This window comes from Colossoma macropomum, unplaced genomic scaffold, assembly GCF_904425465.1.
Source record: "Colossoma macropomum unplaced genomic scaffold, Colossoma_macropomum, whole genome shotgun sequence".
Taxonomy (NCBI): Eukaryota; Metazoa; Chordata; class Actinopteri; order Characiformes; family Serrasalmidae; genus Colossoma; species Colossoma macropomum.
This window is the reverse complement of record NW_023494807.1, coordinates 7,115,430-7,138,524: the sequence shown is the minus strand read 5'-3', so window position 1 is coordinate 7,138,524 and position 23,095 is coordinate 7,115,430. Positions and strand designations below refer to the sequence as shown.

General features: G+C 38.8%; 1 protein-coding gene across 1 annotated transcript in view; it reads left to right on the top strand.

Moving 5' to 3' along the window:
- The first annotated feature begins 497 nt into the window (after nucleotides 1-497).
- Nucleotides 498-23,095, top strand: part of pcsk7 (proprotein convertase subtilisin/kexin type 7) — a 38,807-nt gene continuing 16,209 nt past the window's right edge. The window contains exons 1-8 of the mRNA XM_036556217.1: nucleotides 498-611; nucleotides 6,280-6,749; nucleotides 9,332-9,466; nucleotides 10,016-10,181; nucleotides 10,663-10,753; nucleotides 11,149-11,203; nucleotides 16,147-16,285; nucleotides 17,094-17,194. Coding sequence (XP_036412110.1) covers nucleotides 6,330-6,749; nucleotides 9,332-9,466; nucleotides 10,016-10,181; nucleotides 10,663-10,753; nucleotides 11,149-11,203; nucleotides 16,147-16,285; nucleotides 17,094-17,194 — 1,107 coding nt within the window. The 5' untranslated portion in view covers nucleotides 498-611; nucleotides 6,280-6,329. The remainder of the gene's footprint in view (nucleotides 612-6,279; nucleotides 6,750-9,331; nucleotides 9,467-10,015; nucleotides 10,182-10,662; nucleotides 10,754-11,148; nucleotides 11,204-16,146; nucleotides 16,286-17,093; nucleotides 17,195-23,095) is intronic.

Sequence of the window (23,095 nt, the reverse complement as noted above, 5' to 3'; positions counted from 1 at the left end):
CCCATAGTTTAATAATCTGTATGTGCCTTACTGGTGGTGTTTAATAAAAGTGTACTTCTTGCAGCCGAACCATGGTCCTCTTGTGTTTCTTCTTCTGTTAAGGCCACAATATGTAATTTGTCACCCTAATATAGTAACTTGAGGTCTCAGTATAGTGAATTGTGGGCTCAATATGTAATTTGTGGCCTTAATGTAATAACTTATGGCCTCAATATACAAGTTTGTGGCCACACCTTAATAAAAATAATTACCCTGTCACCTTAGGGGCTCCATAATAACGGTATAGATTTAAATATTTAGGACTGTTCAACACAGCACTGTTTGACTCAGATTCGGAAAAGACCGTTGTATGCCGTTCCAAACGCCCGTTATTTTCGACACCTACACCCTAAGAACCTCCGTTCCCTGCGCAGCCTTCCCATGTCGCCGAGTGTAGGGCGTAGGGAACACACTTCGGAATGGAACGGAGCCCAGTCACCAGGGATCTTCACACCGGATGTAACGCTAACAAACTAGGCGGCCGTCACGGAAATAACAAGGTAGTATGTCGAGAGTCCGCGGACGAGTACAGAGAAAATGGCCAGACTGACGTACATGAAGTTTACAATAAGGTAACTTAAAATTAACAGTTTTATCGTTCATATTCAGCGCCGTCCAGCTGGAGTCTAAAATCTGTAGCGTCAGTCTGAGGAGAGTGAAACAGCTAGCGAGCTAGGTAAGCTAACTAGCCTGCTAGCGTTGTGGCGAGGGTGCGTTCAAGTTACGCTGGTGTTGGAAACTGAGAATTACACGTTTTCTCACTTGTAAATTGCGGTAGACCACACTCGTATTTAAATCTGATAAACTCGTGATTTTAGACGAGGCTGAAGTTAACTTGATATCTGCCAGCTTCTTGTTCGAATTTCCACGTTTCACTTTAAACGCTGCAGCAGTTACGTTCTGACTGCTTATGTTACGCCTGTGGTTCAGAGCTAACCTACCTGCTGCGCTGCTGCTGTTAGATCTGTGTGCTTTTTAACACCGCAGAGGAAAACCAGGACGCGCATTTTCCGAACCTGCATGCTGTCTTTTTCCGTTCGTGTGCAAATCTGTTAGCTTACAAACACTCAGACTTAGTCGTAGTAAAGGGAACTTCACCTGGTTTCCAAAATTTCTGCATAATTAAACGGTTGAGATGTAAACAACGTCATTCAGAGTGGTTTGGTGTGAAATGCTCTGTTCTAGAGAAACTTACAGAGTCAGAATTGTTCACAGTGGTGGTGATAGGAACCAGACGTCCATCTCTAAAAGCTCCCTCACAGAAAGTTATTACGTGAAATGGTTATGAATACTCAGCCTAATGTCTGAGACATTGTTTTACGATAGTTTTGAAAAGGATTTGGCCTAAAATATATTTTTCCATGCATACAAACTTATTTTTCACAGTCATTACTATTTTATCATCATCTACATTCCTTATAAAAGCTCATGTAGGTTCACTGGTGGTCTTGGATGGTTTGGATAAATGGATATATTTGTGTTGCAGTCATGGTGACCCCTGGTTCCTATCACCACAACTGTGAAGAAATTGAGTCTCTGTAATATACAACTATAATTCAGTTAACGTTAACTCATGCTGTGTTTGGGTGCTCATCAGAAGGTTGGATATACCCAAACAGAAGCTAACATTAAAGACGTAAACATTTGGCTGTAATGTCTACCTGTCAGCACTGCACACCTGCCTAATGCTGACAGGACGCAAACTACCTAGCACAGTGTTTTGTTGTGTATTTAAATATAAAGAGAGCATAAACTTCAGTCAGTCAGCGACAACATGTAGTAATAATGCGTGATGATCGTCTATACTGCTGTATTGTGGTGTTGCTTTTCAGTATTAGCAATATTTTGCGTAATATCTTTGATTTACATACCTTCTTTTTCTGTAGAAATACAGAGGTGGGTGATAGAAAACTTAGAAATTGGTAAAAACATGCGCTATAACCCCCCCACCCCCCATGTTTTTAGCAGATCACTCTTAGTCTCATTTTTTATTATTATACCTGAAAATAGTTTTGCATGTTTAGCTTTCATTGCTGATGTTATTTTTAAATTAGGGCTCGTGGTATTTTATTGAATAATTATTAATACTTTCAAACAATTATACAGAACTCTGATCAGTCACATTAGTTAATTGCAATCAATAGCATTTGCCTTATTTGCTCAAATTAGACCATAAAGAAATATAAATTGTTTTCTGTTTTAAAAGCAGTGCATTTTGTTATAGGTACATGTGGATAAAATAACCTTCTTCCGAATGTATTTCTTACCGTCAGTAAAGCAGCTTGAACCCAAGTCTAAAAGCACATGAATGCAGGGCGGAGTTAAAAATAGGGTGAAGGTAGTTTCCTGTTTTTGTCACTGACATCAAGTTGGTGTTCCAGCTCCTCTGTGATTGTAGCTCCTCGCTCTCATACCACCATGTGAAGCCTTGTTTCAAATGGGAACTGAAGCTTTCCAGATTTCCGTTGTGGTCGTGACTTTGGTACTCGGTGGTTTGTTCTTCGGTCTGCCGCAGGCATTGTCCAGTTCAGTGTAGTCTGCTGAAGGTGTCCTCCAGTGCAGCGTTACTGATGTTACTGGTATTTCCGGCATCATTTCTTATAAATGACACTTTGGACTTGACTTACTTTGGTGCTAAACAAATGCATCATCGATAAAACTTGCCATCAAAAAGCTGTAAAAAAGAGAGCTACAGGCTGGAACATTATATATTATTAAGTGTGTTAACACACAAACTTTGACACTGATAATTCTTATATATTTACTTATTTTGAGTAGTTACCGGCTACAAACATTGATCACTGGGCTCAGTAACAATTTCACATAACCAGAAATCTGCTTGTATTAATTTGCCCTGAGAGCAGCTTGCTTTTCACTCTGTTCAGTATTTTAATAGAAAACATTTGTGAGGCCAGTGATACTGTAATTTTTACAACATGTTTTCATACTTTGCAAAATGCATGTTTTTAATCTGGCTTTTATTTCTCAAGCAATTGAAATAAACAGGCCATGTGAAAGAACTGTCTGTACAGAACCATGAACACTCAAAGAACCCTTTGCATGATTAAATTGTTCTTTGCATTGTGAAAGCTTTCTTCAGATTGATGGAGAAAGTTCTGTAGAAAATATTTTTGAAAATGCTTTTGTGTAGTACACAAAAGGGTTCTTTCATTGTTATGGTGTCTATATAGCACCATGTATGGCGCATTTACACTCCTTTTCCATCAAGCCAAAGAACCCCCCAGAACCCATCATGATGCAGAGAACCCTTTTATCATGCAAAGGGTTCTTTGAATGTTCATGGAGCACCATCTTTTTTAAGAGTGTATGTTAATTTAGGAAATAATTCCTAGTTTACAGTGTTTTGTCTCCAAAACTAGAGCCGGGCAATATGACAATATTTACTGTTGTTGTGGAAAATTGCATATGTCAAAATATGCAAGTTTGAGCGTATTGTGGATTTTGTCAGTGCTTAAAAATATTTCCTAACTACTTTTTGATTAAAAAAAGAGCTGTAGTGTTGTTTAATTGTATTTAATGCAGCACAGTGTGTGCAATGTTTAATATGAATCATTGGATTCATAATTTCGATCGCACGTTTAAGATGTGATACTTCTCTGTCTGTTCTAACTTATCAGATGTCAGAGAAAATAAATATTGTGACATATCATGCATCATAAAAATCTTCTTGACAGATTGCGATATTACATTTTGTCATATCACCCACTTCTGTTCTAAACCACTCAACTTTTATGTCTGTTTATTCTGTATCAACTTGGAAACCCGGCAACATTGTAAATGAGGGTCATCCTCAGTGTTCTCCGAGATTAAATAAAGGTTGGTTGGCTGTTACCAAAGGATACCCACTCAGCTGAAACATAAACACATAATCAAAATACTTAAAAGGATGCACGTTAGTTAGTTCAACAGCTCTTGATAAAAAAATACCAGAGCAAAACTAAAATGTGATTAACCAGAAATTCAAAAAAGTTATGAAAAGTTAATTGTGACAACGCCCTCTGACTCTGGTGCGTCAACCATCCTCAGTTTCAGTTTCCATTTCCCAAAGCTTTAGCCGCTGTGAAAGCCATGTGTAGCATGCCCTGTGCTACCCCAGGCACAAGGAGGACAGGGTTCACATTTGCAGCAGCCAAATAAACTCAAACAGAAACAAAAACCAACGTTAAGCTGGCCACTTTTAGAGCTCGCTCCGTCCCCCACCCACTCACGGCCTTCTTCAAAAAGTACTCGTTCAACTCTGTCTCCTCATTATTCACCTTTGTCACTGCTGGGTTTTGTTAGACACGTTTTCACCGACATTAACACACACAGCTAATAATAGGGATTGGTGAAGAACATACCTTCAGTGTCTTGAGTTTTTTTTAACTGCAGATTAAGGGGAAAAACATCCCTCTCACAAGTGAAACCACCTTTTTGCAATATGAATAAATGTAACGTCATTACACTAGTTATAGTGAACTTGTTATGCTGTCACATCTGCCTACAATCAAATTAATTGTACTTTCAGTAGAATGACAAACAAAATAAATAAGAGGTTAATCAGAAAGTTAGGACACCGCTGGAGTTGACCAGTTGCCTCTGGTCCTTAAGTTGATGGGTTGAATTGGCCCAAAGTGCAGGGCGGTGCTTTCTAAATAACTACTGGAGTCAGGTATCGCATTGTCAACACGTTTAGGTTCACAGGTGCTGAATTTCTTAATGTTCACAGTAACTAATTTCTGTAAAAATGGTCAATAGTAGGTGTCAAACAGTTGTATATTAATTTATGCACAGATACATTTAAAGACTTTGCTGACTGCTTTATAATAAGCTGTGAGTTTGTATTGTAGTTTCTGCTGAGGAAATGCAGAAGAATGCAGTCTATTTGTTCGTCGAACAGGCTTGACAAAAGCTTTGCTAGCCATTGTAACCACTGGGGAATCTGGGGGTTTAACTAAAGGTTAATAACTGCTTTAAACTGGATAGTAGCTAATTATAAGAAGTAATTTGAAAATATGGATTAAATACTGCAGCTCGAAAACTGTGAAGCCTTGAAATGTTTTTGTGAAGCTGTAGTGAAGTGCTCACTTTACTAATTATCGAATTTTGTAGTTGTTCAGATAATATTTAGATGTGAATTTTTATACTGTCCTCTCTGTGGTTATAATGATGTGTATTTGGTTAGTGTTGTTGTTGTGGAATGTCGCTACCACCGTCTGAATGCCACACCGACGTCCTATTCTCTCTCCCTGCTCTGCTTATTGTCCTCAGTGTTCCTCATATTGTGGGCCAACATCTTTCTGCCCTTGTCTTTTTCTCTTAAATGGGCTAAGTGGTCTAAACCTGAGGTGTAAAACTCCAGTCCCATAGGGCTGCAGCACTGCCCAGTTCAGCCTAGTATGTTTCTCCAGTCTAGCACGTCTGATTAGCCATTTAACCCCAAAGGGGTTCATATTTGGAGCCACAGATTAGTTATTCACTTTCATTTCAACATAACTTGTATACTGGTTTCATAGTAGATACTTAAGAACAGATTTTAAAGAATATTGTCGCTGTCCAAAGGAAAACATGTATCTCCAGAATATTAACCTTACACGAGAGTGCAAAAACATTTTTAACCTTTAATGTAAACTAATGCAAAGAGGTTTTATTACATTTGATTTTGGAGTATTTCTATCAGTCCATTCATCCTGAAATGTTGGCACAATGAAAAGGTGAACTGGTGTGTTCAAATGATGTAGAAAAATAAAAATGGAGACCGATGTTTTTCTTTGGGCAGCAACAAAATGTTATAATAACTGGGTAACAGTTATTTAAGGGTTTAAGGGTTAAGCATATTTTTGGGGTTTGATAATTAACTTGTGAGTTGACTCGTAAACAAACTATGATCGCCACTGTTGATTAAATGAGTAATTTAAAGGTGATTATTCAAGTAATCTGAGTTTTAAAAAAGGACAAACAATCAAAATGTATCTACCTGAATAAAAACACACCTTGCACAGCCTCTCAAACATTCCAGGACGTTGTACTGGAACCAATACGAAGCACGCCTTTGAAAAGACTACATATATAGGTGTAAGCACTGTTTGGCTCAGTTTCAGATTGTAAGCGGGAAGAACAAGATTTTTTTACATGTGTGTCATTATTCAACTGACTGGTTGGAACTAGTCTTTGCCTTTTCATGCAGCAGACGCATTTAATTCAGTTGAATCTAATTCTATCTTCTCTCTCTTTTTTCAGGCCATAGGTCTAATGTGGTGCATCTGCATTGAGGGTCCCACCCGGTTGCTATGGCATCATCCCCCTTCCCTCCCTTCATTCCCCTACTACTCCTGACCTTGCCCACCCTGCACTCCCTTTTCTCCCGTGGCCCTCTCCCTCCCTTGCCAGCCTGTGAGCCGGGTCGCTCCTGGGCAGTGCAGCTGAGTCAGGGCTCAGACCTGCAGAGAGGCTCCCTGGATGAGCTGGCGGAGAGCGTGGCCCAGGAGGCAGGGCTGGAGAACCGCGGACAGATCGGGCAGCTGGAGGGCCACTACCTGCTCTGCCATGCGCCAGCCAAAGAAGGGAAAGAGAAGTGGGACCATCAGGCAGCTAACCAGGCTTTGGCCGCCCACCCTCAGGTTCTGTGGTACTCACAGGAGAACATTCTCAGCAGGTCCAAGCGAAGCGTGACCTTCAATGATCCAGAATACCCGAGCCAGTGGCATTTGGTGAGTTAACCCTTTAAGGCAAGAGAGCAACTATTTCTGCCTTTTAAGATCAAATAATGTGGTGTCACAGTAGCTATTATACATAACATAGAACAGGTGTAAGAAAGCCAAAAGTTCATTGATATTTATTTTTTTTCTGTTAGAAAATTATCATTTTGAGCACAAAAATAAATGCACTAATACACCGATCAGGCATAACATTATGACCACCTCCTTGTTTCTATGTTTATTGTCCATTTTATCAGCTTCACTTACTATATAGGTGCACTTTGTAGCTCTACAATTACAGACTGTAGTCCATCTGTTTCTCTGCATGCTTTGTTAGCCCCCTTTTTACCCTGTTCTTCAGTGGAGAGGACCATGGACCCTTACAGAGGGTCTGACATGGTGGTGGTGTGTTAGTGTGTGTTGTGCTGGTACGAGTGGATCAGACACAGCAGTGCTGCTGGAGTTTTTAAACATTCACTGTCCACTCTATTAGACACTTCTACCTTGCCAGTCCACTTTGTAGATGTAAAGTCAGAGACGATAGCTCATCTGCTGCTGCACAGTTTGTGTTGGTTATCCTCTAGTCCTTCATCAGTGGTCACAGGACGCTGCCCACAGGATGCTATTGGCTGGATATTTTTGGTTGGTGGACTATTCTCAGTCCAGCAGTGACACTGAGGTGTTTAAAAACTCCAGCAGCACTGCTGTGTCTGATCCACTCGTACAAGCGCAACACACACTAACACACCACCACCACATCAGTGTTACTGCAGTGCTAAGAATGATCCACCACCCAAATAGTACCTGCTCTGTGAGGGTCCTGTGGGTCCTGACCACTGAAGAACAGGGTAAAAGGGGGCTAACAAAGTATGCAGAGAAACAGATGGACTACAGTCTGTAACTGTAGAACTACAAAGTGCACCTATATAGTAAGTGGAGCTGATAAAATGGACAATGAGCGTAGAAACAAGGAGGTGGTCATAATGTTATGCCTGATCAGTGTATTTCTGCCTTTTAAGATCAAATAATGTGATGTGTCACATTAGCTTGTATACATAACACAGAACAGGTGTAAGAGCCAAAAGTTCATTGATGTGTTTTTTTTTTTTCTGTCAGAAAATTATCATTTTGAACATATAAAGAAATGCACATGTATATACTTCACTTTCCTGTTTGCTTTTTATTGTAAAGTGTTTCTATATCTGTATCAAATTGCATTTTGAATGTTTGCACAGAAACAATCACAGTGAATCAGTGGTGCTTCTTTTCTACAGTGAAAACATGGTAGCACAGAGATAGCGCCAGTTTCACGTGCTTATCCATTTTACTGTGATATAGATAGAAATAGTCACACCATAAGGACCCACATTTCGTACCCCCTCACTTGTAACCATGTAACTTCCACATTAGTTTTATAGTAATTACTGAACAGTTTGTCGTAGTTACTTGAGATTAATAAATGAATAATAGGCCTGTAGGTTAAGAGCTTAAATTAAAGGCTTTTTCAGACCAATAGCAGAAGACTCTGACCTTCAGTGCCGCTTTTAACAGCTTCTAATCGGCCATCATTTTAATCAATATTTCCCTTCAGGCCAGCGGCAGACATTAAGTGCTTTACCAGCAACTTCACATGTCGCATGTTTGTTTTTCTCTCCATCTTCCAGTCTGTATTCAGGCTTTGCTTAAGAAATGCACATATTTCTTTAAATATATACAGTTGTGAATAAACTTTGGTTTTACTTCAAATGATCACTAAACCATACAAATTACCTTTAACTTCCAAGCAAAGATTGATCTTCATTCTCTGTTAATATAAATAGACAAGTTCGTGCTTAAAATGAATTAATAAAGAGTGAGCCAGAAACGAACCGAATACCATTCGCCAAACAAAATGGGCTGTAAGATGCTTTACAGACTGGCTGAAACAAAACAACATTAATATTGATCTGGCAAAAATTTACAAAACTGAGCTAAACTTGTTATTACGGCAGTTTTATGGCTCACTCCGATTTGGTCAGACTCTGAAGATCAGACTACACGTTTGATGAATGGTATTCGGTTCATTTCTGGCTGATTCCAGGTTGTTTAGCTGTTCTTCTGTCACAGCTGCCAACTGAAAAGCTGCTCAGTGGTGATGACAGTGTCGCAATTTAGTGTAAAGAGCTGTAGAACGAACTGCAGGCTGCGCAGCAAGTGAGCGGAGTTCATTACTCTGACATAGTAACGAGCTGCTTGTTAAGGAACTATAATTTAGCAGAAGGAACCGCTAACACTAAAACATTAAATGCCACATTCACTGCATTTCTTACTTTATTTAACTGTTGTATAAGAGCAACAGAACACTCAAGGCTGTGATGATGTACGGCACTCACCTTCGTCTCATGCCTGTGACCAAATCACAGCCGTGATGTTATTTTGCGATAACACACTCCCTCTCGTGTTTTATTGCTTAAATAGTTAAATGTCCACCTATTGAAAAAAAAAATGCTATGCCACTGCGCTAGTGCGTTGGTTCAGTCACTGTGAACTCTTCTCATTTAATTGGAGCTTTATTGTCACTGTGTATCTGCTTAATCCTTGCTCCTTCTCTACAGCACAATGATGTGAAACGTGGTATGGACATCAACGTAACAGGGGTGTGGGAGCGGAACATCACAGGAGCGGGAGTCACTGTGGTTGTAGTGGATGACGGGGTGCAGCACACATTGGAGGACATTCAGCCCAACTATGTGAGTGGACCAGATTTTTTTTTTCCCTAAGGTCTCCCAAGTTGTACACCAGGGCTGTACAATATAGGAGAAATTCTAGTTTTGTGGTTATTTCAAAACAGTCTGCGATTGCACTGTGCCTTGCAACTTTGACGTAGATTTCATTTTAACTTTGGTGGAATCCTGTCCATACCACCTGACTCATCATATGATGAGTGTTTTTTACTAATTATTAGCATCATGGATATGTAATATTAGAAGTGTGCAGTTATACAGTTACTGAACATACAAAACTTTCTTACCCTGAATATTTCAAATTCCTGTAATTATGTTTAAACAAACGTGCTGAACTATCAATTATCTGAGTTATCATTCTGAATTTTCAACTTTCTTTTGATAAGCTATAGTTGTTTAAAAATCAAATTTTTTAAAGGTGGGGGGTCATTTTACTTCTGCTACATCACTGTTGCAGATTTCCAGTTGCACAATAATGTTGAGCCTTATTGCACACCTAGCATGTTGTTAAGGTGATAAAAACACACACACTCATCCAACCTTATGTTCACCTAGTGTCCAGAGGGCAGTTACGACTTGAACTCAAACGACCCGGATCCCATGCCCCACCCTGACGCCCGCAGCGATAACCACCACGGAACCCGATGTGCGGGTGAGATCGCTGCTGTGTCCAACAATAGCTTCTGTGCTGTGGGAGTGGCGTACGGCAGCAGAGTGGCAGGTGGGTAATGTGAGGCTTGTATGAGTTTCAGAAGCTCTCCTGAAACAGAACCTTATTTGGCCAGTGAACGTGAGTGCTAGCTGGTGCAGATGAGTGTGTGATTGCTTCTGATATATTTCCATGTTATCAAGTTAAATCTCCCCATTTAAAACTACAATGCTGTTGGTTGTATATGCTATAATTAAATTGGCAGCGCTTGCAATTTAAAAAATTGCGATTTCAATAAAGAAATTGTTTATTTTACAGCCCTTAATTCAGTCCCACATAACATTGTAGAGGTTCAATTGCAAAGGTAACATAAGTGACCCCAAAATAGCTGTAATTAAGTAATGTGGTTTGTTAATTGTTCTGCCATGTCCTGCATAAGCTATTCTAGGATGCCGGCAGAATGCTGGTGAAAAAATGTTCTTTATCTCACTGATAGAGGATGAAAGGCTCATCTCCTCATCTCCTGTGTCCTCCTCAATGTTTTGCTTTTCAGGTATCAGAGTTCTGGATGGACCACTCACAGACAGCATGGAGGCAGTGGCTTTTAATAAACATTACCAGATCAATGATGTTTACAGCTGCAGGTATTTATTCTAATCGAGCTTGGTACCTGTAGGTCACATGTTATACCTTTTTTCTTATTTCTGTCTTTACCTTTGCTCTGTTACTGATTTTAGTGACATATAAAAGTCAACAGTGCAATCACAAAAAAATATCAGATCACAAATCTGATTACAAATTAGTACAAATTAAACCATGTAAAGGACAGTTTGTCACACCAGAGCAGTTCTCAAAAGACAAATTTAGTTTCTGTTGCACTCTTGACTCTTGATGTCCCTGGAGATACTAGTGAAGATACTAATTTGGAGAAGATGTTACTAGTTTGTCATTTCTGAATGAAGACATTGGGTAGCAATTTGTCTGCCATGATCACATCAAATATTTCTGAGGATCTTAGCGGCTGTCCTTTCTGTTGTAGTTGGGGTCCAGATGATGATGGACGCACTGTTGATGGACCTCATCCTCTGGGCATGGTCAGTGCTGGCATTTACGTTTTGGTCCTAACAGTGTTGAATTCATGGACTGTCCAACATTATTGTTTGTTCTTCCTTTCTCGTCCTGCAGAGGGCACCGTCATAAAGCAGTACCTGTCTTCTCTCATTACCTGTTACATATATAGAAACTACTGTCTCAAACCCTTTAAGGGGAATAAAAAAAATAAAATACATATTGTTAGATGCGGGCGATATGACTGTGTTCATCAAGATAAACTGTTATATTAAGGCACATGCGCTTTTCTGAGAATATTGTAAGTATCGTCAATACTGAAAGATCACTGACCAACTGTATGTTTTATTACAAGGCGCACATAATTGGTGCTGTATAACTAAATAAGGTGCAGAGCAGGATGTAAAACGATGAAGATCATTGTGTTCTTAAATGTGGCACTGCTGATGCTTTTTTGTCTGTTCAAACATATCACACATCAAGAAAGCTAAGCATTGTGAAAATTGAATACCGTGAAAATGTTTTTTTGTGAAGTGTTGTGGTGTTATGTTTTTGCCTGATCATCTACTCTTTTTGTTATTCAAATCTATACTTCTTTCTTAGGTTTGCAGACAGTTTAATTTCAAGATAGATAGACTTCGTGTCTGTTTTTTTGGCTGGATCATCCTTGTGGTGATTTTGGTCTCTGTCAAATGTCCAGTAACCCAGCTCCAAGCCCCAGCTGGGTTAGTCTAGGCTTTATTTCACTGATTTTCATACCTAATTATATATGTGCATACACAAAGGGAGAGATGCATTAGTTGATCTACAGAAAGACTGAAATATTTTCAAGAAGATGGCTTTGAGTACTTCTTTCCAAGGTTCATATAGTGGAAAGGACACTGTATAAGATGAATAGTAGTAGATATTCACATGTTGCAAAGTTTTTGTTTTGTAGCATGCGTGAGAATCACCATAAATACATTGACTGTGCTGTTCTTAATATATTTATGTATTTTTTAGGGATGGGATTAGCATTATGGAGAACTACAGCATTTCTTTCTGCAGGGTTACAGATTCAGTAAAATGAATAAAATGCAAAGATTTTAGCACAATAACTCAGCGTCGCCTAAAGCTTCTGCTCTACTGGTGTACAAGAAACACGTCATGAAATAAAAGTTTGTCAAGCTGGGCAAAATGGCAAAAAAAATATCTTGCTATTTAAAGATCTTTTAAAGATGCATGATGTGTCACAGTATTTCTTTTTTCTGATATCTGATAAGTTGGAACAGACAAAGTAATGTTGCATTTTAAAAATAATAATAAAATCTATGAATCCAGTGATCAGTATTCAACATTTCACATATGATACTTCACTAATGCCAATTAAACAGGACTGATTATACGCTCTGCAATCAAACATGCGGTTAGAAAAGCATATTATGACATTCTGTGGGGTAATTTCTCACGATACTAAGTGTGTTAACATGCACCTTAATCTGATCATCATCGTATTTCAGCAGTTATCTGATTATTCAAGTGGTCATGTAAACAGCATACTCTGATTCTTTAGATCAGATTAAAGCCTAGAAATCTGATTACAAAATCTGATAAAGAGAGCTGGATTTTTGCTCTGGGTTTTTTACTGCATGTAACCCTTACTCTGATTTCTTTCGATTTTCTCAGTCTGCGTATGTGCGAAAAGAAAACACTGTACCAGAAATAGCATACAGCGTTTAACACCGCACCGAAGCCAACTACATGCTTAATGAAATGAAGACTTTGAATATACATCTTCTCGATGATGCATATTCATATTTTCCACTCGAGTAACTCAGTGTTTTAAAAAAAGAAATTGCGGCATTACCTGGAGTTTTCCCATTATCTGATTACCCAGTGCATGTAAATGTGTTGAATGAATTCTGGTTTTCTGCAGTTATTAGACTGTTAAGTGCATGTAGACACACTCAATGATATTGTCATATTTCCCAGCTGTAGCAGTTTGAAATAACACTCCAATCTAAACATCTGTCTGATGCTGCTGATTTGTCTGTCTGATGGCAAAACGCAGTGCCAGACACCACAGAACAGGTCTGATTATACCTTTTTGTCACTCCAACACCGTTAACTCCACTTCTACTCCTAGACATCAGCTTTTATCATCTACATTGTTTCAGCAGAGCAGCAGTTTCAGAATCAAGCCTGTACTGTGGTGGGTTGCACTGGCTGGGTCTGTTAGCTACTCGCTAAGCTATTGTTAAGTTGCTGATCAGGCTACACATCCAAACACCACAGAACATGTTTATTATCTCATTTCTGTCCCTTCATCGCCAGCGGCTCGACTTCACTCCCTCAGATTTTAATCATTCTCATCTAAAGTTGTGTCAGCGCTTTGGTCAGCCGGAATCGAACATGTTATCCTGGTATCCTGCTAGCTAAGCTAATGCTCTCTCTTAGTTAGCAGCACTGTTTATCATTTAGCATTGTTAGATAGATTGCTTGAAAATCGCGTATTGCGTTCACTCATTTGGTGACCATGTATGCAAACACATTTGAAATAATGCAGGACTAGATGGCACAAAAGCGGCATAGATGGTTTACTGCACTTTCTATGGTCCATAGTTGTGTCCTGAAGCATTTGGTAGGTGCTATACAGCATTGATTTCCTGATGAGAGCATTTTTCTTTTTCTTTTCTTGTTTTGTTGTTACTGGCTTTGTTCAAGTATTTTTTTTTTTTCCTGTCAGTCAAGAATGTTTGGATCCCCATGGATCCTTTGCTGTTGAAAAGCAGTCAGATTCCTGTCCATTCAGTTACACAGTGAAATTATAGCAGATCCAGATGTTTTTTGGGTCAGAATGGCTGGCCTTGATGTGATTTGATACTTATGAAGAAGTTTGGAAAAAAGTTCTTTGCTAAAAATGTGTTTCATTTGACTTGTTCACGGAGTCCTTTTGCTAATTTATGTGGCTGGAGCACGTTGGCATGTTGAGGGTTAAGCTTTTAATTAGTCTTAAGAACTTGAGTAATAAATCAGTCTAGAGATTGGCAAGAGATTAGAAGCTGCGCTTAAGCCGCAGTGTCTGTGTTTAGGCTTGCAGCCAGATCTGATTTGTTTCCCCACATTTCCGTCACATGTTGTATCTTTCCTTTGTCTAAACACATGAAATCTGATTGTTTCTGTCCTCATTTGCCACATCCGTGTTCCACCAAAATAAGCATGAGCCTACAAAAAACACTTGGAAGAGTGTTTGATTTAAGCCTTACAAGCTGCTGTCTTAACATCGCCGTATGGTTTATAACGATTTTTGTGGCAGTTAAGAAGCCCCCAACCCCCAGTAGAAGATTAGTATGTTGACATAGTCGATGCTTTCCGTCAAAACTACGCTAAAAGTTAGATGTTAGTACATCAACATGCCATCAGATGCTTGTATGTTCCTCCCTTCATCTGCCTGGCATGCACTTTGGAAACTTCGCTGAAGTTCTGTAACAGTTATTTCAGTCTCTCTCAGTGGCCCAATAAACTAAATCCCAATAACTGCTGAGCTCCAGGAGATATTTTTGCAGAGCTAAGGAGGGTTTTATGTTGTATTGATAGGAAGATTTGTTAAGGAGCTTCAAGTAAGAAATAATTTGTGGAGTGGTTGCATCTTTATCAAGTTTTAGTGTGCATTTGGATGTGAAGAATATGAATCAAGGGAGCCAGAGGTGTCTTATGAAGCAAGACTTGGAAGCTTTTTAAAGGGATACTGCAACCAAAATGAAAAACCACTACCCCAGTGTCTGTTGTAACCATGCTAGCCTGCCGTCTGTGGTAGTCTCTAGAGTGTGATTTTGCAGTTTAAAGACTAGGAAAACTCCTTTCTGATGTATCTGTTGTGCGAGTTATTTTTGCATTCATTCATTTATTTATTTATCTATTTATTTATGTTAGCTGGTGAGTGCAAAAGGAAGGCAGATAGCCAACATTACTGCTAGAAAGACTGATTTTTTTGGAGCCATATAACTGTGATAACTGTCTCCGAACCATCGTTAGAATGAATAGAATAGATTAGTTAAATGATGAAAGCGACTCATCAGTTGAGGAAGGACTACAAAATACAATTTTGTAATCACCAGGTTATTTAGGCTGTGTATCTCGGCTCAGTATGGCCTCTTTACTTTCCCTGTAAGTGTAAAAAATTGTCTGGTGTCCATTTTGTGTTGAATAAAGATAATATTGTTTTCTTAATCAAGATTTTGTTCAAAAACTTGCTAAGCTTGCTACCTTGGTTGTGTTTATTGGCCTAAAGGTCAGTGACAAGGCTAGCTGTCAGGATTGGTTAACATCACAGAGATTCCCAAGGGTTGTATAATGCATGCTGGGTATTGTAGTTAAAGAACGCTGAGTGAGCGAAAACATGAAAAAGATTGTTAGAAATGAATTATAAATTCTGTTAAGCTGATGAAACTCAGAGATGCACTGCTGTGCTACCGAATACCGCATAACACAGCAAACAACATATTAAAGGCTAGTATTAGGCCAGAATGACCCTGTAATCTGTACAATGCAGAGTCTGAGAAATAGATAATCTGCCTTAAAGACAAATGCCTTTTGTCCAGCAGAAGGAAAGAAAGAAAATCACTGACAGAACTGTTCGGTGCTGCCACTGCACCTCCTCCATAACCATTAGCACAGGACACATTCCAAGGGAAAGGAAACCCAGGAAACCATTAAGCAATGCCTCTTTAATATTATAGCAGAGTTACTAGAGAAGGGGAATTAGCTTGTGTTCGACTTACATGAAAGAATATCCTGCAACTTTGCTTCGCTTTGCATGTTTTAGGGTAATAAACAAAATGACATGTTTACAAGCTTCAAAACAATCCTGAAATGTCCTTTCTTCTTAATTAGAAGCAGGAGTGATGGTGGTCAACTCTGGTCTTCTCTCTCAGCTTGTCTCATCCTACTGAGGTCATTTTTTAACCATGTTTCTGCCCTCTCTTCACAGGCAGCCCTACAACATGGTGTTATAGCTGGCAGGAAAGGCTTCGGAAGCATTTTTGTTGTTGCTAGTGGCAACGGGGGACAGTATAATGACAACTGCAACTACGATGGCTATGCTAACTCCATCTACACTGTCACTATTGGTAAGAAGTACACCCTTTCGTTCTTAACCTTTCATTCAGCTGGACTAGAAACTTCATTGTTTTTAAATGTGTTTACCATCAGCAAGGGCAGATTTTAATATGAAAATTGAACTGAATAAATATGCGTCATTGCAAAATAAATACTCAAAAAATTTAATGTAGGTCAAGCAGTTTACAGCTGGAAAATTAATGGAGTAATATTGCTGTGTATGCTAGTACCACTCCTATGAGTATTCGGGGCAGAAATTATATTAATAGTAATTTGTTACTGTACTAAATAATTATTTTGAAAGATTTGTTATTTACTGAAATAGTAAAAGTACAGCTAATGGGGTGAGAAATTAACAGTAGTTTTGTCACTTGCCACTATAGAAGTTTGTACAAACTAGTGTATATATGATTGATTGGTGGGGCGTTGCTCCACGAAATAGATACCAGATCTGCTGGAGGTCATTGGCACAGTGTGCAAAATAGGCTAATTTTGTCTTCATTCCCTGTCAAAACAGAAGTAGTACATGATTAGCTCATGCCAAGTATCACTTTATTGTAAAAATAAATAAATAAATAAATAAATAAATAGATGAAAAAAGCCTTAACTCTGCATTTATATACTTATGGATGTTCATACTTTTTTCCACCCACTTATATATTTTTTCTCAATAGTTCCACTTTTAATTGAGAAATATTTTGACCCTGTACTTTAAATTAAGTGTAGTTAGTCTATATGTTTTCCACCCCTGCTGTTGTTGTTGGTATTTTAACTGTTCACTGAGAGTGAATGGTCAGTTTCTTTGTGTCCACGTATTAGGAGCAGTAGATGAGAACGGGAGAAAACCATTCTATGCAGAAGAGTGCGCGTCTATGCTCGCTGTCACTTTCAGCAGTGGAGGAAAACAACAGCGCAGTATTGTGAGTAACTACATCCTGTTGTCATGTTGCTTGTTGCTACCTTGGCTTACTTTTTTATTTATAATTTTGTTTTCTGCTGAATTTGAGACCTTACAGTCTTTCCAGTCTAGGTGATTTGCAGCTCTCAGACCTAAACTGTTAAATCAAATGTGAAGCAAAATATAAATAAGCAATGTGAAGCATAGCAAAGAAAACTTCAGAAGGAAAATTCTCTGACATGCTAATAGCAGCAATTTGAAACACTCACAAAATCAACAGTATGTTAGAACGTTTTACACACTACGTTATTTATTTTACACATATTGTGCCAGTTTCTAGGACATGTTTTAAGCTTAATCTCTGACTACATTTCAGTTTCAGTAGAGAATTATTAGGCCTAGGCTTAACCTGGGCCCATTGTGTATTTTAATGCATCAGTGTATTTGTATGTTTACCGCAGTACCTTTCTCCTTGGTCTATATTCCAAAGTTGTGCTTATCACTATTTAAATAAAAAGTAAGTTAATAAATAATAACTTCTGGCCAGAAATACTGAGATGTGTAATGATGTGCTCTGAGCTTGCTGTAGGAGTGCTGCGAGACCTGCAAATCAACAGCCAGATGCTTCGCATCTTAGTTTACGGATGAAGACTGGAAGCTTGTCATTTTGACACCATAATCAAATGCTGAAAAGCAGGCAGCAAGTGGCCCCCTCTGACATTATCCAAGCTAAGACATGTCTAACATGTACCATTAGAGTTATGACACTGGTATGAGTTTGTATGACAAGGCTGATATTTACACATGGGTCCCGGGACTGTAGACTGTGTAGTGTAGCTTACAGTAGTGCTGATGGATCATGCGTGTCTGCTTGCCTGGAAAAGTGTATATGTTTCAGGAGAGGGCATTTAGATCATTATTACATACGCACGCAGAGAGCCAGGCGAATAGCTGTGGGAAGAACATTAGAAAAGGCATGCTTGAAAAGCTTGTAATGTAAGGCTCTGTTTGGCATTGTTTACCCTTGTGTCCTTGGTGACATGGTTTGGCAGCTCTAATACACCGACCTCAAATGTGTTTAAGCCACTGCAACTGTCCAAAACCTCAGCCAGACTGAAAAATTGTATTCAGGGTTTGCCTCTCCCTTCTACTAATCTTCAGTAATGAGATTTATTTTACAAGCCTGCTTGGCTGCATTAGTCTCTCTTTCAGAAAACAGAGTTGGTCCTTTAGAACTTCGTTTTTTTAGAATTATTTGCAGGTTCCATCTATTTATAGTACTGTTCAGAAGTCTGTTTATTTAATTTCCAATCACAACAGCCATTAAGTACAAGTTTCCAAAATGGAGTCCAAAAAATATAATATACAGAGAAAATGGGACTCGTAACAGCTGTGCGAGACCTGGTAGTACACCAAAATCTGTCCCCATCAGATAAACAGCACTTAAAGAAAATTTCCACTCTTGCTTCAGATCTGGAAAAATCCACAGGTGTTTCTGTCCATTCTTATACTGTGAGAAGACAACTCAATGCCGTGGGTCTGAAAGAATGTGTAGATGTTAAAAACTGAGAAAAAGCGGGGAAAAAAGAAGAAGAAAACCTTGCAAATCAGACAAAAAAGCTGCTGGTGTTCTCAGAACAATGTGCTGACTACCCCAGAGTCCAGACCTCAACATCACTGAATGTGGATTACGTGAATCATGAAAAGCAGAAAATGCAACCAACTTCGAAGACTGAACTTTGGAAGTGTGCAAAAATATCCCTGCAGATTTCTTTGACCGACTGAAAGCAAGTCTTCTCAAAAGAATGGAAGTTGTAATAAAAGGCAAAGTGTGGAGACACTAAATGCTGAAAAAATGCTGATATATTTAGTTGTTGAGGCTTCTGTGTAATTTTCTGTTTAATATGTGTTTAATATCTGTTTTCCAGTGCTGAAAAATGAATAATTTGTACCCAGTGGCTGTTCTGACTGGAAACTAAATGAATGAAGGGTGGTCTCTGACTTTTGCACAGTATTATACACAAGACACTGGTTAAAAATCTGTTATTGCTGTGCTAAACACTCTGTATGGTGAGGCTGCTTTACACTTAAACCTTGCAGTGTGTCAATACATTGGCAAAAGTATTAGAGGACATATATGCTGTTGCTCTGAGAACTCTTTGTTTGATTTTTAAAAGGGTAAACTTGTTTGTAATAGAAGCCAGTGTGCAGATGTTGAAGCAATTGCCCTTTAGTTTCTGTTGTAAGTGTTTTTGGAGTCAACAGATATTCTGTTCTTTTACTGAGTTCAGGAAAATACCTCAAAATTATTGTCCATGGTAATTGGCCATAAGCTACAGATGCCACAGATAGAGATTTAGTTAGAAAATGTTGGAGTGTTCCTTTAAGGCATGTAGTTTGACATGGGAAATGACCATTTGTTCTTTTTAAATGTCTGATGAACAGCTGGTTCAAACCTTTGGGTCTGTGTGATATGTCAACAAGTTGCTGGGTGGCTGATTAAACGCAGAAAGACTGATGTAACAGAGCAAGGCTAGAGAACTGGCAGTTGAAATGGAAGACCTACATGAAGAGAGGAACTAACATTAGCATAGTCTGGATAGTTGGGAGATTCACTTCTTATTTTATTGCACATTTAAAAACATATCGAGTCATTACACACCTAGTATTGCAGTATCAGGCGATATTTAAGTTTACATTAATAAAGTTAATGACGTCATTCTTCATGAGTATTGCTGCTCTATGCTAGGGGAATGTCTTACAGATGTGACATAGCTTGTTTGATTCAGCTGTTTTGTTCTGTATTCTTCCCTTAAAATAACACCAGGGGAACCTTACTCAGCATTGTGAACATTAAACAGGCACAAGCCGCATTTCCAGAATGGAAACTGTCTGTTTATGTAGCGTTTGTATATTTTGGACTGTTCTTTCAAAACAAGTCTAAAGCATCAAATGACATACAGTGCAGTTAACTGCAGTTAACTAAGCAAGTCAGGTCCTGGATATCATAAGGAAAACTGCTTCAGCAAAAGGGAAACTGCTACTATATGGGCTTTAGATCATGGACAAAATACCTATCATCTATCAGATATATAACTTAATAATATTGAGAACCAATATCATGGTTCTCATTATCAATATCGTACAACTCCAATTCCAAAAAAGTTGTGATGCTGTGTAAAATGTAAGTAAATGTAAATAAAAACAGAATGCAATGATTTGCAAATCGCATAGACCCATATTTTATTCACAATAGAACATAGAACACATCAGATGTTGAAAGTGAGACATTTTACCATTTCATGAAAAACATTAAGTAATTTAGAACTTGATGGCAGCAACACATCACTAAAAAGTTGGGACAGGGGCAACAAAAGGCTGGAAAAGAAAGTGGTACTAATAAAAAAAAAAACAGCTGGAGGAACAATTTGCAACTAATTCACGAGTGGGTATAAAAAGAGCATTTTAGAGAGGCAGAGTCTCTCAGAAGCAAAGATGGGCAGAGATTCACCAATCTGCAAAAAACTATGTTTAAAAACTGTGGAAGAATTTCAGAAAAATGTTCCTCAGCGCATAATTGCGAAGACTTTGGATATCCCACCATCTACAGTACATATCAAAAGATGCAGAGAATCTGGAGAAATTCCTGTACACAAGGGACAAGGCCAACGGTCAGTATTGGATGCTCATGATCTACAGGCCCTCAGGCAGCACTGCATTGAAAACAAGCATGATTCTCTAGTGGAAATCACTGCATGGGCTCAGAAACACTTCCAGAAATCATTGTCTGTGAACACAGTTCACCATGCAATCCACAAATGCAAGTGAAAGCTGTATCATGCAAAGAAGAAACCATATATCAACACAATCCAGAAACACCACCATCTTCTCTGGGCCCAAGCTCCTTTAAGATGGGCTGAGGCAAAGTGGAAAAGTGTCCTGTGGTCAGATGAATCAAAATTTGAAATTCTTTTTGGAAATAATGGACACTGCATCCTCCAGACTAAAGACCTCCCAGCTTGTTATTAGCACACAGTTCAAAAACCAGCATCCATGATGGTATGGGGGAGCATTAGTGCACATGGAATGGGTGTCTTGCACATCTGTGAAGGCACCATTGATGCTGAACAAAATATACAGGTTTTGGCAACGTGCTCCCATCCAGACAGCATGTCTTTCAGGGAATGCCTTGCATATTTCAACAAGACAATGCTTAACCACATAGTGCATCCTTCACAACAGCATGGCATTGTAGAAGAGTCCGGGTGCTGCAGTCCAGACCTTTCACCAATAGAAAACATTTGGCGCATCATTAAACGAAAAATCCAGCAAAGAAGACCCAGGACTGTTGAGCAGCTAGAGTCCTACATCAGACAAGAATAGGACAACATTCCTCTCCCAAAACTCCAGCAATTGGTCTCCTCACTTTCCAGACGTTTACAGACTGTTGTTAAAAGAAGAGGGGATGCTGCACAATGGTAGACACGGCCCTGTCCCATCTTTTTTTAGATGCGTTGCTGCCATCAAGTTCTAAGTGAGTTAATATTTTTCATGAAATGGTAAAATGTTTTACTTTCAACATCTGATATGTGTTCTGTGTTGTATTGTGAATAAAATATGGGTCTGTGAGATTTGCAAATCATTTGCATTCCATTTTTATTTACATTTATTTACATTTTACACAGCATTACAGCTTTTCTGTAATTAGGGTTGTAGTACATCAGCCAGCATTACAGTAGTGTGCCAAAGTCAGAGACCACTGTTTCATGTTTTTAATTTCAGTCCAAATGACTATGAAGTACAAGTTATTTATTTTCAGTGTCAGAAAAATAGGCAAGAAATACATACACATAACAGAAAATTACAACACTAAGTATATCAAATCTATCAGTGTTTAACTTGTCCACTCTTTTACTTTACTGCCACTTTAACTCTTCCACCTTTCCATGACAAGAAGCCATTACTGAGAAAAGGTTAAGAAAAAAAGATAAGAATTTGCACTAGAAGTCTGAAACTGGACATCTGAGATGTGAGGCTTTATGGACTGATGAATCTAAATTTATTACTTGGATCATGTGAAGCAGAAAATGTGACCAACTTCTAATACTAAACTTTGGAAGTGTGGAAAACATTTCTGTACATTTCTTTTTAAAACTGAAGACCAGTCTCTCCTGGAAAGAATAGAAGCTGTAATAAGAGCAAAGAGTCAACACTGTAAACTATACGTTTTTTTTCTGATGCTTAAAAAAAGAAATATCTTGTACTTCATAGCCGTTTTGAGTGGAAGTTGAATAAATAAGAGGGTGGTCTCTGACTTTTCACAGCACTTTACTTTTGACCCCATTATGCCTTGAGGGACTCTTTTTGAACAATATAATGCTTTTGCTTTTGTAACAATAGAATGCGTAGTTCTGGATTTAGGTCACTTACTCTGATGTGGGCAGGAGCCCATAACTTGGAGACTTCACAATAGCTGCCTCTGTGGAGCTGCCTCAGTAGCTGCTGCTGAGGCAGAAATAGCTGGAAGTTTAATGTTATGCTCTCACACCCTTAGTCTTCGCTATATGTGCATGTGTTCAGCTGAAAGAAATCTTCAGACTTCTTGGTGATCTAACACATGGCATTTTGGCTCCCACTCACAGACAAAGCACCTCCAGGTCTGGGCAGTTGTTTAGACATTTTTCATGTGCCAGGCTCTTTTATTTGTTTACATAACCTCCCAGCTGCCTCACGCATCATATACTACTGTAAACCTGTAAGTGCTGTTTAACTTATCACAGCTTTACATCCTCTGAGTTTTGGCTGCTATTCGTTTTCTATTTGCTACCCTGAGTCTTAGTTGCTGCAGCTCATTCCCTCAGGCTTCATCATTTGAGTGGAGCATTTCTATAGGATAAAGATGTCTGCTTTAAAGAATTCAGCT